At 36.9% G+C, this 16,954-nt stretch overlaps 2 protein-coding genes across 2 annotated transcripts, besides 15 other annotated features; both read left to right on the top strand.

Annotated features, from left to right (window-relative positions):
• Positions 1-16,954: part of a sequence feature (sequence corresponds to BAC RPCI93-3B10) that runs on past both edges of the window.
• Positions 642-664: a sequence feature (AT_rich).
• On the top strand, positions 2,293-4,662 carry Tb927.2.380 (retrotransposon hot spot (RHS) protein, putative; the record flags this gene model as incomplete). Its single annotated transcript, XM_946388.1, has 1 exon — positions 2,293-4,662. The coding sequence occupies one exon, from the start codon at positions 2,293-2,295 to the stop codon at positions 4,660-4,662; it is 2,370 nt and encodes a 789-aa protein (XP_951481.1).
• Positions 5,305-5,367: a microsatellite.
• Positions 5,631-5,652: a sequence feature (AT_rich).
• Positions 6,035-6,054: a microsatellite.
• Positions 6,334-6,365: a sequence feature (AT_rich).
• On the top strand, positions 7,721-10,225 carry Tb927.2.370 (retrotransposon hot spot (RHS) protein, putative; the record flags this gene model as incomplete). Its single annotated transcript, XM_946387.1, has 1 exon — positions 7,721-10,225. One exon carries the CDS (start codon positions 7,721-7,723, stop codon positions 10,223-10,225), a length of 2,505 nt encoding a protein of 834 aa, XP_951480.1.
• Positions 7,842-7,861: a microsatellite.
• Positions 10,836-10,869: a sequence feature (AT_rich).
• Positions 11,779-11,807: a microsatellite.
• Positions 11,803-14,207: a mobile genetic element.
• Positions 13,007-13,041: a microsatellite.
• Positions 13,871-14,207: a mobile genetic element.
• Positions 14,548-14,579: a sequence feature (AT_rich).
• Positions 16,100-16,121: a sequence feature (AT_rich).
• Positions 16,504-16,529: a sequence feature (AT_rich).

Here is a 16,954-nt window from a genome sequence, read left to right as displayed (position 1 = left end):
ATGCTGGTGAAAAGCCATTGAGGAATATTCAAAGAGGCATTCATGGTGCCCATTACGTGTGCGCCACACAATTTTCCGTGATTCAATTTCCGTTTCACAGCAACATTTAAAAATGTTTGGTTGTTTGTGTTTGTGTATGTGTGTGTATGAAAATAGTTTCGTAATGATGTATTTGGCAAATTAAAAACTTTATGAATGATTAGTGCACACTGCTGCACAAGAAACTGAATGCAGAAGTAAATGAAATTATTTTTATTTTGTGAACGATATTGAGGAATCTTATATGTGGAATACTTCCAGCATGAGAGAATAAGGAAATATGTAAAAATGCAAAATGACTTACAGTTGTATTGTAAAGAATAATGAATGATACTCATGAGTTACAGTAACACAAGAAATAAAATAAGGCATACACTTTTGATAGTAAATTGCAACATGCGTAGTGACACTTTACCAATATGACTTCATATACCTCATGTATTTTATGTATATATTTCAAAAATGGAAACCCGTTGCTATCATTTTCAGATACTCAATATTTATGCGGGATTATTTCCTATTGGCAGCAGCGAGTTTATGTTTGCAGCTATGAAGTTTGGGTGAATGAATTGCACTCATCTGTCAGTAAATTAATTCGGATGTTATTTATATTTTTATTTTTTATCGCATGCAGCAGTCGCTTTGTGTTATGAATTCTCGAGCATGTCAAAGTTATCATCTGTAACTTCCTTCATGCATATAAAAGTGTAATTAGGCATTGGAAATGTAATTGATGGTAGCAAACAACCATTCAATGCCTTTTTTTTTGAAAATGTTATATGAGTTACACTTTCTTTCAATTGTACTGCATGCAATACCCATCGTAACATATGTATGAGATTATGTGAATTATTATTTGAAACCATTGGAAACTTAATGGAGAAGGAAGGGAATGTTGATAGAATAATATTATTGATATTTTGAATTATTTTATCTTTCATAACTATTGTGTTTAGGCAATTTATTTCTACTATGACTCACTGTTACATATCCACATGCAGGTGTATAATGTAATTATATTCCTTCCTTTCTATATTATATAATTGTTTTTATTTGTAACATACCAACTATTGAATATTTATAAGGAAAGTGCGAAACGTGTTTCATTTTATTATCTGTCTGTTCACACATTCTCTTTATTACCTTTATTTGTTATATATTTTTTCAAGTTATTTAAATGTGTCGTTTCATTATTTTTGTTATTCCAATAGCTTCGCGTATATGAGCAGTAGGAAACTTACAATGATGATACAATAAGTGAGGACACGTACTGAAAGGGAATTGTATCATTACATATTTAATCTGTGTAAATGAAGGGAGGGAAATTTTAAAATGTGTTATGATAATCTTTTACGGTTTCCTCAATTAATTGTGTTAATTTCATTCCAATTATTTTCCATATGTTGTGCAATCACCATCATGGAAGACATCTGAATGAATCAAACAACGATGGCACATCAGATACATGTGAATTTCTGGGGCTGAATTAGTTGTTGACAGTTGTGAACAACTAATGAGGCAGGTAATTAAATTTTATTTTAACTGAAGGTAAAAGAATGTTTTTGTTTATTATGAAAGTAAACAGAAATACTCTCTGGTTATCTGATGCAAAAAGACTATCAGTTTTTTTTTACCTGTCCTACAGACATTATTTAATATTCTCCTTTGGAAGTAAGCGAATACACGGGGGAGGGGATAAGTGATTTATATTTTCAATGAGTTTATTCAATGCAAGTGAATGTTACGTATTGACAGAAAGGGAAGAAACTCCAGTGGAACAGTTGTTTAGTTGTGTGTGTGTGTATCTATGTGTTGTACCGATACTCTTTTTCTTCGCTTCATTAATATCCTTAAATTTTTTTCTGCTTATTGTTTTACTTGATTTTAATTGATAGAATTTGACTCTCTTTAAATATTGATTATATATACGTAGTGTTGATGCATGTATATGAGGCAGTAATATTTTTTGTTTCCATATTATATATGGTTTAGAAAGAATGATGCAGGAAATTAATTATTTTTAGAACATGATGATGAAGCAAGGGAAATATTTATTTACAGCTGCTATATTTTGAAATTGTTCCTCTCAATACCAAATACATTATGATATCATATTATACAAACAATAGTGAGTAAACATTAAGGCGCTCTATTACTTTTGATATTATTTTACATTATTTACACACTATTATTTTCCTCATACGTTACTTTAATTTTGCAGTTGCTAGACAACGAGACAATAGGGCATTAGCAATGTGGAATTCAATAAGGCGTTTCTATACTGATGGCTTACATGCGGCAAGGCGTTTTCTCAAGAGACTGCGCGGGGATGAAGAGGGACCAACATGGACGATGAATAGTTCTATTGAAGATGTATTGCTTCAACGCTTTGCGGGTTTGAGGGATATGAAATTGCATGACCTTTTGAATCATCACTTCGGTGAAACCCTCGGCACTTCTAATGTGTCAGTGGGTGTCTTTGTTCAGAGCCCGGAGGATTATATTGTGAATGCCAAGTTTCTAGGAAGGATACAGCGGCTTGATGAGTTTCAATTACTGAGGGCAGTTATTTATCTGCCTCGTAATAGGATTGAAGACATTCACCAATGGGAAGAAAATGCAACAGCGCAAATAAGGGAATTTGTTGGTCCCGTGGCAGCGACAAAGTTGGACAGTGCACTGCGCATTGCCAAAGAAGCAAGGAAAAGAGCTCACCAAACAGCTGATGGTGTCGAACTGAAAGGAGTATATGAATCCATATACAATGCGACGTGGGGTTATGTGGAGTCGGGTCACAATGATTTACCTCTTGGCATGAAGGTGGTGGGTAATAGTGACGGCGAGCCCGAGTTGTGGACAGAAGAGGAGGTGAATGTCAGTCACACGCCTTATGACTTGTGCGACCCACTGCCTCGTCACGGTAATTTAGAGATTGCTGTGCTCACATCTCAAATGGGTTGGCCATATAATCGTTTCCGCACTCCGCGAAGAGCGATTCAAGAGGGTGAGGAAAAGCCAAAGGTCCATGTGTTTGACCGGGATGTGTACATTCGTCGAGAGGTAATGAGAGTGTGGTATCTTGTGAAGCAGAGGCTGGATTTGTGGTTAGGGCCAGAGCTGGTCGAAGAACCGTTTCCTTGCGTCCTCGTTGGCACTCCAGGTATTGGGAAATCATTTGGTGTTGGCTCGTTCCTGCTCCAAAGGTTGCTGCATTACGATTCGGAGCGGTTGCGGAATATCGCTTATTTTGTGAAGGGCGAGGCATATATTTTCTTCAGGGCGACAAATGATCATCCGAGAAAGGTTGTATTCTATGAAAAAGAAGTAGATGGATTGGATGCTGTTAAGGCCTTGGTTGAAGAAGAAGGTCTTGGTTACATTATATACGACTTTTGGAAAGACAGGCACCAACCCATACCCGCAGACTTGCCGGGAGCGTGGCCCGTAATTGTGTTGACATCTCCAGATCCAAATAACTACAAAGACTGGAAGGAACCACGGGGTTGCGAGTTCCTTTGCATCAATTGCTATGAAGAGGTGGAACTGAAGGCTGCGGTTGCGTGGAGGCGGCTGTCGAAGTTGGAGGAAAGTAAAATCACCGAAGCTCACATCATAAACCTTGAGAATGAATGGCAGAAAACATTGGGATGGATTAAGAAGGTGGGCCCACTGGCCCGCCAAGTACTGGAAGGTGAAAAACGCTACAAGGGCCGCGTTAGAGAAATAAATGAGGCACTGGCAGAAATCAGTAGAGGCGATGATAGTCACTACATGAAGGTGCTGAATAGTCGAGTTCAATGGCGCCAGGACGGGACTACTTACATGTTAGCTAAGTTGGTCCGGGTTGTAACTGAGAATGGAGAAGAATGCAGAAACAGAGCTGTTTCCATTGATATTGAGCAGAAATTGAGAGTGTGGGCGAACACAGCATGTATGCGAGACAATTACCTTCGAAAGGTTTTTCGTGGGAAAGAAGAGCGGGCCGCTGATGAATTTGAAAATGTGGGCGTATATGCCTTCACGATGGGAAATGTTGTGCAGACGATTGTGACGCACCTGCGGTATCTCCCTCGCGTTGGAGAAGAAATGGATTCAAATGTATCCGTTCTGGCAAGTGGTAATGCCGTGGGACGTGTTCCAACTTCACTTCGTCAGTTTAACCCCGAAACGACAGGCCAAGACATTGAGGTCGGGTGCTTCTACCGACCTGTACAGGGAAATTTCCCCGTTGTGGACGCCTTTTTCTTTGTAACTGAGCCAGCTGTTGATAGAGAAGGAAGAGCGATCATTACAACAACAATTGTTCTGCTCCAGGCGACAGTGGCACCAACGCATCACACGACACGAGAGAAGGTAGATAAGTTTATCAAGGCAATGAAACAATTGTTTGGTGAATGGGATGAGCTCGCAAGAAACTTGAAATGGGAACTGATTTACATACAGTACAGTGACAGCAAGCCAATCGAGGAGAGGCAGAAGTGCGAACCAGTTGGGGGCAGAGGCGATCATACTACAGAGTTGTGGAATAAAATCAACCAGTTTCAAGTGAAGATGGAAGGGAATATTGTTAAGGAGATCACCCAGGATGAACCAAACGCTATTGCTGGTGGCCCCGCTGCCTGATGCAACATCTTTGCATGTTATGTTATGTTGCAACGAATTGAGGAGTCAGAAATAATTATAAAGGGAATACTTTTAATATCACCTCTCCTATCACTGACTAGAGAGTGGTATTCTCTAAAAGGGGGCAAGTGGGTTTGTAGGCTTTATAAGTGTGCTTTTGTGCGTGTAGTACATGTTACTTCTTATTTGATTGACTACACGAATGATCGATACATTTGAAGGCTTTTTGATTAGCATTACGAAGTTGACGAACACTCCCTATACCTCTGTGTAGGGAATATTTATATTTTGTTATTTATTAAGTTTCCCTACTGCGAAGGTACGTGATGATTTTATTTTATTTTTTTTTCTAGGATCCTCACGGTTCGTCATTGTTTCCGTTAGCATTCTCATCGTTATCATTGTTTATTCATGCATCCTCACGTATAAAGTGAAGGTTTATGAAAAACGTCTTTTCAACCGTCATAGCGTTTTTTTTTCTTTTAATCGGGCCTCTCGGAGGGTGTGTTCTTAGAAGGTGGGTAAATCATGCGATCCACCTTAAGTAACTGAGAGGTGAAAATCATATGTGCCATACGCTTTTCGTGGCTTCCTGTTCTTGATTTCCTGCTGAGGAGTTGGGTTTATTAATGCATTTGTACCTTTATTTCTTTTTTGTTTTCTTTTTAAATTTCTTTTTTCTTTTTTTCTTTTTTGTTTTTTTTTACACAAAAAGTAAGTTGATGATGCTGGTGAAAATCCATAGAGGAATATCCAAAGAGGCATTCATGGTGCCCATTACGTGTGCGCCCCACAATTTTCCGTGATTCAATTTCCGTTTCACAACAACATTTAAAAATGTTTGGTTGTTTATTTGTATGTGTTTGTGTTTGTGTATGAAAATAGTTTCGTAATGATGTATTTGGCAAATTAAAAACTTTATGGATGATTAGTGTACACACTGCTACACGAGAAACTGAATGCAGAAGTAAATAAAATTATTTTTATTTTGTGAACGATATTGAGGAATCTCATATGTGGAACACTTCCAGTATGAGGGAATAAGAAAATATAAAAAAATGCAAAATGACTTACAGTTGTATTGTAAAGAATAATGAATAATACTCATGAGTTAAAGTAACACAAGAAATAAAATAAGGCAGACACTTTTGATAGTAAATTGCAACATGTGTAGTGACACTTTACAAATATGGCTTCATATACCTCATGTAGTTTATGTATATATTTAAATAATGGAAACCCGTTGCTATCATTTTCAGATACTCAATATTTATGCGGGATTATTTCCTATTGGCAGCAGCGAGTTTATATTTGCAGCTATGAAGTTTGGGTGAATGAATTGCACTCATCTGTCAGTAAATGAATTCGGATGTTATTTTTATTTTTATTTTTTATTGCATGCAGCAGTCGCTTTGTGTTATGAATTCTCGAGCATGTCAAAGTTATCATCAGTAACTTCCTTCATGCATATAAAAGTGTAATCAGGCATTGGAAATGTAATTGATGGTAGCAAACAGTCATTCAATACCTATTTTTGAAAATGTTATATGAGTTTTACTTCCTTTAAATTGTACTGCATGCAATACCCATCATAACATATGTATAAGATTATGTGAATTATTATTTGAAACCATTTGAAAACTTAATGGAGAAGGAAGGGAATGTTGATAGAATAATATTTTTAATATTTTGAATTATTTTATCTTCCATAACTATTGTGTTTAGACAATTTATTTCTACTATGACTCACTGTTACATATCCACATACAGGTGTATAATGTAATTATATCTCTTCTTTTCTATAATGTGTAATTGTTTTTATTTGTAATCCGCCAACTATTGAATATTTATAAGGAAAGTGCGAGACGTGTTTCATTTTATTATCTGTCTGTTCACGCTTATTTTCTTTATTACCTTTATTTGTTATATATTTTTTCAAGTTATTTAGATGTGTTGTTTTATTTTTTTGTTATTCCAATAACTTTATGTATGTGAGCAATAGGAAACTTACAATGATGATACAATAAGTGTGGACACGTACTGAAAAGGAATTGTCTCATTACATAATTAATCAGTGTAAATGAAAGGAGGGAAAATAAAAGATATGTTATGATAATCTTTTACGGTTTCCTCAATTAATTGTATTAATTTTATTCCAATTATTTTCCATATGTTGTATTATCGCTATCATAAAAGGTGTGTGAATGAATCAAACAACGATGGCACATAAAATACATGTGAATGTGTGGGGCTGAATTAGTTGTTGATAGTTGTGAACAATGAGGAGGCAAGTAATTAAATTTTATTTTAACTGAAGGTGAAAGAATGTTTTTATTTATTATGAAAGTAAACAGAAATACTCTCTGGTTATCTGATGCAAAAAGACTATCAGTTTTTTTTTACCTGTCCTACAGACATTATTTAATATTCTCCTTTGGAAGTAAGTGAATACACGGGGGAGGGGATAAGTGATTTATATTTCAATGAGTTTATTCAATGCAAGTGAATGTTACGTATTGACAGAAGTGAGGAAACTCCAGTGGAACAGTTGTGTAGTTGTGTGGTGTGTATTCATGTGTGTGTATATCTATGTGTTGTGCCGATACTCTTTTTCTTCGCTTCATTAATATCCATAAATTTTTTGTTTATTGTTTTACTTGATTTTAATCAATAGAATTTGACTCTCTTTAAATATTGATTATATATACGAAGTGTTTATGCAGGTATATGAGGCAGTAATATTTTTTGTCTGCATGTTATTCATAGTTAAAGAAATGATGTATGAAGTTCATTATATTTAGCACATGATAATGAAGCAAGGGAAATATTTATTTACAGCTGCTATATTTTGAAATTGTTCCTCTCAATACCAAATACATTATGATATCATATTCTGCAAACTATAGTGAATAAACATTAACGCGCTCTATTACATTTGATATTATGTTACACTGTTCACCCGCTATTGTTTTCTTATCTATTATTTTACTTCAGTTATTTATAATTTCAGAGAAAAAAGAAAAGGAAAGGAAGTTAAGTTAATAATATTAAGAGAGTTATGTCAAGAGCAAATAGTCCCGCAGCTCCACAAGGAAATAATGAAAATCAACAAGTGGCAGATAATTTTGAAGGGCCCATGAGGAGGCCACGGGATGAAAATGTACCGCCGCCTCCTCCTCCTGCTGCTGCTGCTGCTGCTCAGCCTCCACAAATACGGCAGAGAACTGAAGGGGGGCCCAACTGGACTATGGATAGTAAGGTGAGGGATGTGCTGCTGGATGATTATGCGGGTTTGCGTAATTTGACACTGCATGACTTTTTGCTGAAAAAGTTTTTAAACACGTATAACACAGAGAATGTGGCCATGGATGTGTTTGTTCAAAGCCCAGGGGATTATATTTTGGATGCCGGGATTCTAGAAAGGATACAGCGGCTTTATCAGTTTGAGGAATATAAAGAATTATATGACCAATTCTCTGAAATGAAGCGGAAAGCAAGGTACCTTGATGAAAAAGAAATTTACTACCTCAGTCAGTGGGAGGAGAAGGGGACAGTGGAAATAAGAGAATTTGTTGGTCCCGTGGCGAGGGGAAGGTTGGATGGAGCGGTGACGGCCGCCAAGAGAGCGGAAAAGCGAGCTGCCCAAACAGCTGATGGTAGCGAACTTAAAGGAGTATATGATTCTATATACAATGCGACGTGGAGTTATGTGGAGTCGGGTCATGATACAGAGCCACTTGGAATGAAAGTGTTCAATGGAAGACCGCCACACATGTGGACGAAGGAGGAGGTTGATGTCAGTCACACTCCGGAAACTATGAACGAACCACTTCCCCGTCACGGTAACTTGGAGATTGCTGTGCTTACATCTCAAATGGGTTGGCCATACACGTCTTTCGAAAAGAACCCAAATGATTATGATATTAATCATGAGAAGGGAGTGGAGTATGTTTTTAAAAGTGATGTTTATATCCGCAGGGAAGCACTGAGGGTGTGGTACAAGGTGGAGAATGTGCTTAACCGGTGGCTTATGGATGAAGTGATTGTTGACGATGCGTCTAATGTTCTTATTGGTACACCTGGTATTGGTAAATCGTTTTCCGTGGGATCCCTACTGTTATACAAACTACTGCATTATGAAGCGAGTCAGCTTCAGATTATCATATACGTTGTGAGGGGTAAGGCGTATGTGTTTCACAAACCCATAGGTGGTCGAGCAGGATATGTTACGTTTTACAATGATTATGGGAATGCATTTACAGTTGTTGAGCAAATAATCGGAGGATCACGTAGCGGTGAGGATATCAAGGGATACGTTATATTCGATGTGGACAAGGACCATCCTGCTCCGACGAAACCACCTGCTGGTTGTGCCGGTATTGCTTTGAGCTCTCCAAACGTCAAGCAATTCCATGAATGGTCCAAGCAAAACACCGCCTCAGATATTTACATGAACTGTGATACATTGAAGGATTTGGAAGCCATACACATATCGAGATGGGGGAAAATTGCTCCTGCTTACAAGTGGAGTCCTCCAGTTGCAAAGGAGAAAATTGAAAGTGAATGGCAAGAAATTCAAGCTCGCATTCGTATCGTTGGTCCACTGCTTCGTCATATTGGTCGTCTTAGTTCGTATAATAGGCAGGAGGGAAAGGTTCAGGAAGCCATTGGCAAAATGAAAGATGATGATATGAATGATTACGCTAAATATTTCCAAAACGCAGCTATGTGGCAAACAGATGAAGTATCACACAAGTTAGTAGGGGTTGTTCGAGTGAAGGAGGAGAAGCTCCTGTGTGAAATGTATCGCTGCAGACCGCTTTCATCTTACACGGGACAAGCTATTTTAGACTTTCTGATACCTTGGCTAACGGATAAATATGCTGCAATGTCTGCTCTGCTGTCTAACCGCGCTATCGCCGCCTACATGTTTGAGAAGAGTGGCATTGAAGCATTGTCGCATGAGAATACACTAACTGAGTTGGCAAGGGAGTTACAGGGCCTTTCATTTGCTAGGAATCAAATTCCACAAAGTGTGCTGCAGGTGCTGCAAGAACCAAGACTCATTGGTCCTTCGATTGTGGTTCCTGAGGATGTTCCAATTGTAGCTGGAGCTGAAATTCAATACATGAAATTGTACAAGCCGCAATCAAGGAGCTTCCCAGTTGTTGATGCGTTCTTTTTCGTTGAGAGCCCGAAGACTTTTGTGGGACTGCAGTACACAGTTTCCGGTAGACATCCCTGCAGCACCGGTGGGTTATTTAAGATGAAGAGGTATTTGCGAAGTTACTTCCAAGGTTGGGACAATTTTTCCAATGATATGGTATGGGAAATAATTTATGTCCAAAGGGTTGACAGCGAAAAAATTACGAAGCCGCAGTGCTGTGAAAGGACTGACAGAGATGAAGGGCAAAATAATGAGGTTGAGGAAAGATTTTGGAAAAGGGAAGTGCGTCAGTTCGCGGTCTCACTTTATAAACACATTATTGCACTATACGTTGAATTGAAAACAAGAGGTGAAAATAACAACGGAGTTAACAATAGAGGTGGTAACAATGCATAGGGTGCGGAAGGAAAGTTGCCAGGTAACTTGAGCGCACAGAGAAGTATTTCCTAGGATTAAGTAACATACGGGTAAGTTCATTAGGATGGTGATCATTTCAAACACAAATTTGCGATACGTATCATTCCACGTAGCTGAGTGTCGATAATCCTCAAGCTATTTGATGCTTTTTTACTCTATTCTTACATTTCCCTTTCCTATTAGTATTTTTTTTTTTATGCAGAGCGATACGACAGAACATTGTAAAACGAGTGTGAAGGGTCTGGCTTTATTTGTATGACTTTAGTCAAGGCATGTAACTTCCTCTCCCTCTTGTTGGGTCATTTCATTATGTCTCACCAATTACATCATATACTTCTTGCTTTTTCTCTGTTTTTTTCTTTACTCCATTCAAGAGAACCTTCATTGAAAGATACAAATAGGGACACGTGTACTGAGCATTTGTTCTCTCCTTTCCTTACGAGAGAATTATTTGATGCATCATAAGCATTAAAGGAGTCGTTTCCTCACATCTGCAGGTATCTTCATTTTACAATGGGAAACAACAATATCAGAACATGCACGCATTTACAGTTCTACAAGGCCACAGCTCACTCTTGACTTTTAGCTGAATATATATATATCAATATAAAAAAAATATTTTTCCGGTGATAATGCAAAATAATATTGTGTTATACATTCATGGAAGATCAAATACATTTATGTTTTTGTGCTCATAATATTTTACACATGATGAGTCACAGCAGTCTTTATTTGTTTGTGCAGGTGCAACTTATATGTGTCTGCGATATGTATGCTGGTGTTATTTGTTTGAGTTGTTTATTGGGTGTGAATAATACCTTTGCTAGGGATTATCCTGCATGTGTTCACTGAACCATCTTAATGTGTTTGTTTTTATTGAAAGCTTGCGTTGAGAATATTTGGGCTTATGTTTTCTCATGATACTCAACTATTCTTTTACTCTCGAAATGAAGCTCTATGCAAGAAGGAAGGTGTAAGTTTAAAAAACTTAGTTTTTGAAGTGCCAAACATTCCCACTTCAGTACGCCCATCACTAACGGAAATTACAAATCTTCACAGAGTGGTGAGTTTGTGTGGGAGTTTCCGAACTGACGGGAAGAGATGTGAATGTACGAAGTAAGAACAGAAGAATATCACCTGATGTGTTCTTTTTGAGTTTTTACAAAGCAACGAGACACGATGTTACACATATGGTCAAGTGAAGTATTGCACTACAACTTGTCAAATGAATAAATTTGCAGCAACTAAAGGGGAATAAATGCAACAGCAGGTCCCGGAAGCATGGAGTTGAGTGGTCTTTAATTATAGCATAACCAAAGCTTCACAAAGGAAACACCTTGAGGAACATTCTACAATGGGAAAGTATCAACCGTGCAGGAGAAATTCACCTGAAAGGGGTGGGGAATAAAACGGTGCATCACTCTTTTTAAAAAATACAACAGGTCTTCAGCAGCTGGGGACTCAAGAAAAGAAAAATGGAGTGGCACCAAGAGCACTTTTACAACCAATAGTAAACTCATTGGTGAAAGGAGTTATTATTATTATTATTCTTATTTTTATTGCAGTTCCCACACAAAGCCATCCGTACATCATGACATTGGTTTCAGGAGCCAATAGAATAGCAAAGTGAATGTGGCTGAGGACTAAAACATTTGAGCGATAGGGAATTCATCATGCGGTGTTTTTATGCATTGGCGGAAAATCATTACCGCATTCCAGCATAGGATGCAACTGCACTTCTATTTGTTGTTGTAAGTTTACGACTCGCAAAAAGCATTGCTATTTCAGTACAGGAGAACTCTTCCATCATCTCTATTGGACACACCGACGCGGATTTTGTTTTTGGGTCCATCTTTACAATACGGTAACAGGTAAACCCATCAAACAAACACAACACATGTTGTAATGGGGATTCGATAATATCTTGCAGGAAGTTCCGTCCAGAGTGGTATCCAGTCGCAATATGAGTAGTGACCTGAATTACACCCAGCCATGCGATGGCAAAAAGAAATTACACAGCTCCAAAAAAAAAGAGAAAAATGTTATACCACACTCACACGGCAGGCAAGCCTCAATAGTGGATTTTTTTTCGAGGGAACCTTCCAAAGAAATTCAAAAGCGATACCCACAGAGTCACACGATGCGTAAATATCAACTGGGAAAAGGATATTGCCAGTGTGAGAAAAGTCATAGGGAGGAACCTCTGGAGGAAAGAGGAAGAAGTTCATAGCCATTACCACAAAGGGGAAAAGTGACACCATACTGAAAAGACCATACGTAATGATAGAACATCCCATAAAGAGAAGAGCACTGCTGACACGCGCAGCGGAAGTAGTTGCAATGGAACACGACATTGACAACATATTATTAATACAATTGGGAAAGCATATCTACACAATAGAACTTCCACGAGGCACAGTGTGGTATCTCAGATGTGTGACAGCTTCCGTAAGCAAGCCGGTTCTTTTAATGTTTTTGATGTAAGATACAATTGAAAGAAATGTGCGGCCTCAGTGTGAGGGAAGCCGGGACTTATAACGGTGAATATCTTCCCAAATTATCGATTGCACAGCATTCCTTGACACTCACAAGGGGAAATGAAGGTGACCTCACGGGAAGAGAAAAAAAAAAGACTTCACCTCTCCAATAGGAAATGAATGTGGGAATGATTTCCCTTCCGTGGATTTGACAGAGGATGATGTAAGCAGCGAGTAAACGATTTGATGAGGTTTGGAGCATCATGAATAGCACAGATGATGCAGAAAGAAAGAAAGAGAGAAAGTATCAAAGAAGGAGTCAGAATTGCGCATTGTAGAAAAGTATGCCCAAATAATGAAGCAGCCGCGTATCATTGGCCCAGTTTCAGAGAGACATACGACAGGATGGGTTGTGTGCCATTATTTGTGATGGAGGAAACACAGATTTGGAAGAAGGTGTTGGTTTATTGCATGACCAAAGGCTAAAAAGAGCAGGGATGATTATGAGGCATATGCCCCATTGGGTCACTTTTCCCAGTATTTAAATACTCTCCATGACCAGTCGGTGGCATTGTTTGATCTAAAGTCATTCCTCTCTCAAGTGAAGTTGCCTGAAGATATTCGGCTGGGGTTCCGATACGTTAGCAAAAATGAGGAATTAGTGAATTTGAATCGACTCCCCATCAGTTAATAAAATGGACTCCTGGAATTTTACACACCATCACAAGAGTTTTTTCAGGACATGCACTTCTCGTGAGGCTGCAGCAGGCGACCCCTGAAAGATTGAGGACTCAAACATGGATATGCAACATATTTATCAGTGTGAGGCACATGACGTGGTTAAATGTCGTGGAAACAAAATAGTTACGAACATGGAGGAATGTGGGGCACAACCATTATTGGTGACTCGCAAAAGATGACACAACAATGTGATTTCATTGGAGTTTTAGTTTAACCATGAAAAGCAGACAGTATGGCTGGGACAACGAAAGTGATACAGCAATTCCGAGTATCCCTTGCTATGTGAAAAAATCTACCATAGAATAAATGGAAACTGTTGTATTACGCATGATGTACGTGGCAGCAGGAGTGAGAAAAAACAATAGCTTTCTCCTTACTACTACTACTGCTACTTATTTTTTTAATGAAAACCTGCATTATGAATGGTTTTGGACTTAGGAGTGCAGAGTATTATTTTGTACGGTTATATTTCTCTAAACACACCTGTACTCCCCGTTTATTTACGCAGCTGTCTGCAAGAGAGTGAAATTTTTAGAAAGCCCACACAACACAACCCTCTTCGCCCCGCACAGGAGACGAGTTAAAGACGCTTTCAGACACTTCCGCTTCGTTAGTAAATTATCGTTTCAATTCATATTTTGTGTAGGATGATGAGGAAACCTTACTGTTTATTCAGTATGATAATTATTTCGTATATCTTTCTTGTCGGTAGTAAAAAAGGGAAGGTAAGAACTAAACTATTCATTATTTTTTATTATTGCTGTGGAGAGCTATGACTATGAGAGATGGCTTAGGGAGGATGTGTGAAATGCGTCACTATATACTTTATTGAAGGTGTGACGGTACAGAGCGATTCAAAATAAGAATTGAAGGAAATAACGATTAAGTGACATAAGTTTTCTCAGTTATTTTACTATTGTTTGTGAAGTACGCCTATTTAAATTGAATCCTCCGCTTGAAGGAAGATGTTAACATTATGATACCTTCACTTCATCCTAAACTTACCTTATTGTATCGTCTTACTTTAAATGGATGGAAAGATGTTCATGCCTGATGTTTAAACGCTTTTGCATGTCACCTCTGATTATATATATGTATAAATATATTTATATATTCATGAACTGGAAGAAATAAATAGTAGCGCCGTCACTTTTGCTCTCTCAAATTATAAACATCGAGAGACATTCATAGTGCAGAGTCTATAATTTGAAGTGAACACCAACATTTGAATATTTTACTCATGCACTACTTTATTACACACTTCATAGCATCAGAAATTGAATAATACTCGAAGTATTTATTATTGCTTGCTGGAGGCACATAACCGGTAAAGCAGTAAATATTATGCCTTACAGTATTTTTATGAAATTGGAGTTTAATGAGTGTAGTGCCTAACAAATCCTTTAGTTATATCACACGCAATTCTTTTACCATTTAATTCTTCTTTTTTATTTTTTCTTTGTTCCTCCAAGTTGGCACTCAAACTTCGTACAAATGGTTTATCCATGAGGAAGTTTATTTAAGCTCTCAAAACATGCTTTGATGTTGTTATTCCTATTGTTTTTTGTTAAAGGCATCCGCTGCTAATTATCACTTCAGGCGTCAGATATTATGGAATTGAGAGTTTAATGTTGTCAGCTGTCGTGTTATATATGTATATATATATGTATAGAAACAAAATTACTTGTGAGAAAAGCTGCGTAATATTTCTTGATTTTTATTCTTCTACTTTTTAGAGAATAATATAATGCATATATTTTGTTTGTGTTGTGCCTGGTTTGTTACAATTACATTTCATCATTTCTACACACACATACATACATACATATGTATATTCGAGTTGTATTAGTTTTACCACATATTTGTGTTATGTACTCTTTATAATTCAAGTGTGAGGGTGGCGAATTATAATATGTGGTAAATATTTGTATCATATATATTTGTGTTTTTATAAGTTTCAATTTTATTTATGTTTCTATTTTTGGTTAATTTGTGCTTACATCACCAGTAACGTCCTTTACTGTTTCCCTGTTTGAACATTTTGTGTTTGCATCTGAAATTCACAAACAAGTTATAATCTGTATTAAAAAACTGTGTTCTTTACCTTTTGTTTTATTCTTTTTTTCCTTTTCCAAAGCTTCATGTAATGATGCAAAATAGAAATAATTTGATTCTATTATTCTTAGGAGGAGTGTAAAGTCATAGGTTTGTGATAATTTATATGTTAAGCAATATTATGTCCAAATTATATATATGTGTAAATGTATATATTATTTGTGTTGTGACATATGGAATCCTGAAAGCATATGAAAGAAATTGCAGTAATTCTCTGTGAATTATATAAGGATGTAAAGGCATAAAAAGGAGACCATGTGAGGAAAATTGGGAACTTATGGATTATAAGTACCATCACATTTCTGTGCAATTCCACCATGTGTTGAATTATACAGAAAAGTTTCTTTTAATCACTACTGAACTGCGAATATGGTGAAGGAAATATCTCAAAGATATTGTCCCAATGGAATGTTTGTTTGTTTATTTGTGGAAAATAGTTTCGTAATGATGTATTTGGCAAATTAAAAACTTTATGGATGATTAGTGTACACACTGCTACACGAGAAACTGAATGCAGAAGTAAATAAAATTATTTTTATTTTGTGAACGATATTGAGGAATCTCATATGTGGAATACTTCCAGTATGAGGGAATAAGAAAATATAAAAAAATGCAAAATGACTTACAGTTGTATTGTAAAGAATAATGAATGATACTCATGAGTTACAGTAACACAAGAAATAAAATAAGGCAGACACTTCTGATAGTAAATTGCAACATGCGTAGTGACACTTTACCAATATGACTTCATATACCTCATGTAGTTTATGCATATATTTCAAAAATGGAAACCCGTTGCTATCATTTTCAGATACTCAATATTTATGCGGGATTATTTCTTATTGGCAGCAGCGAGTTTATATTTGCAGCTATGAAGTTTGGGTGAATGAATTGCACTCATCTGTCAGTAAATGAATTCGGATGTTATTTATATTTATATTTTTTTATTTGCATGCAGCAGTCGCTTTGTGTTATGAATTCTCGAGCATGTCAAAGTTATCATCTGTAACTTCCTTCATGCATATAAAAGTGTAATTAGGCATTGGAAATGTAATTGATGGTAGCAAACAACCATTCAATACCTTTTTTTGAAAATGTTATATGAGTTACACTTCCTTTAAATTGTACTGCATGCAATGCCCATCATAACATATGTATGAGATTATATGAATTATTTTCTCTTGCTTAATACGTGTCTGGTTTGATTTGTGAAGATAATGTTTTATATTTATTTTTACTTTTGGTATATTTTTAATTTTGTAAGGTAAGTAAGGCACTTTTCTGTATGCACCCGAGGATTCTACGTTTTGCATGATTTATCACTAAACCTATTATATGCTGTTTTTTATGGCAATGCCACATTTATTTTTTTTGC

This window comes from Trypanosoma brucei, chromosome 2 (genome assembly GCF_000002445.2).
Source record: "Trypanosoma brucei brucei TREU927 chromosome 2, complete sequence".
Taxonomy (NCBI): domain Eukaryota; phylum Euglenozoa; class Kinetoplastea; order Trypanosomatida; family Trypanosomatidae; genus Trypanosoma; species Trypanosoma brucei.
Note: the sequence above shows the minus strand (reverse complement) of the source record. Positions and strands in the feature narration are given on the sequence as shown.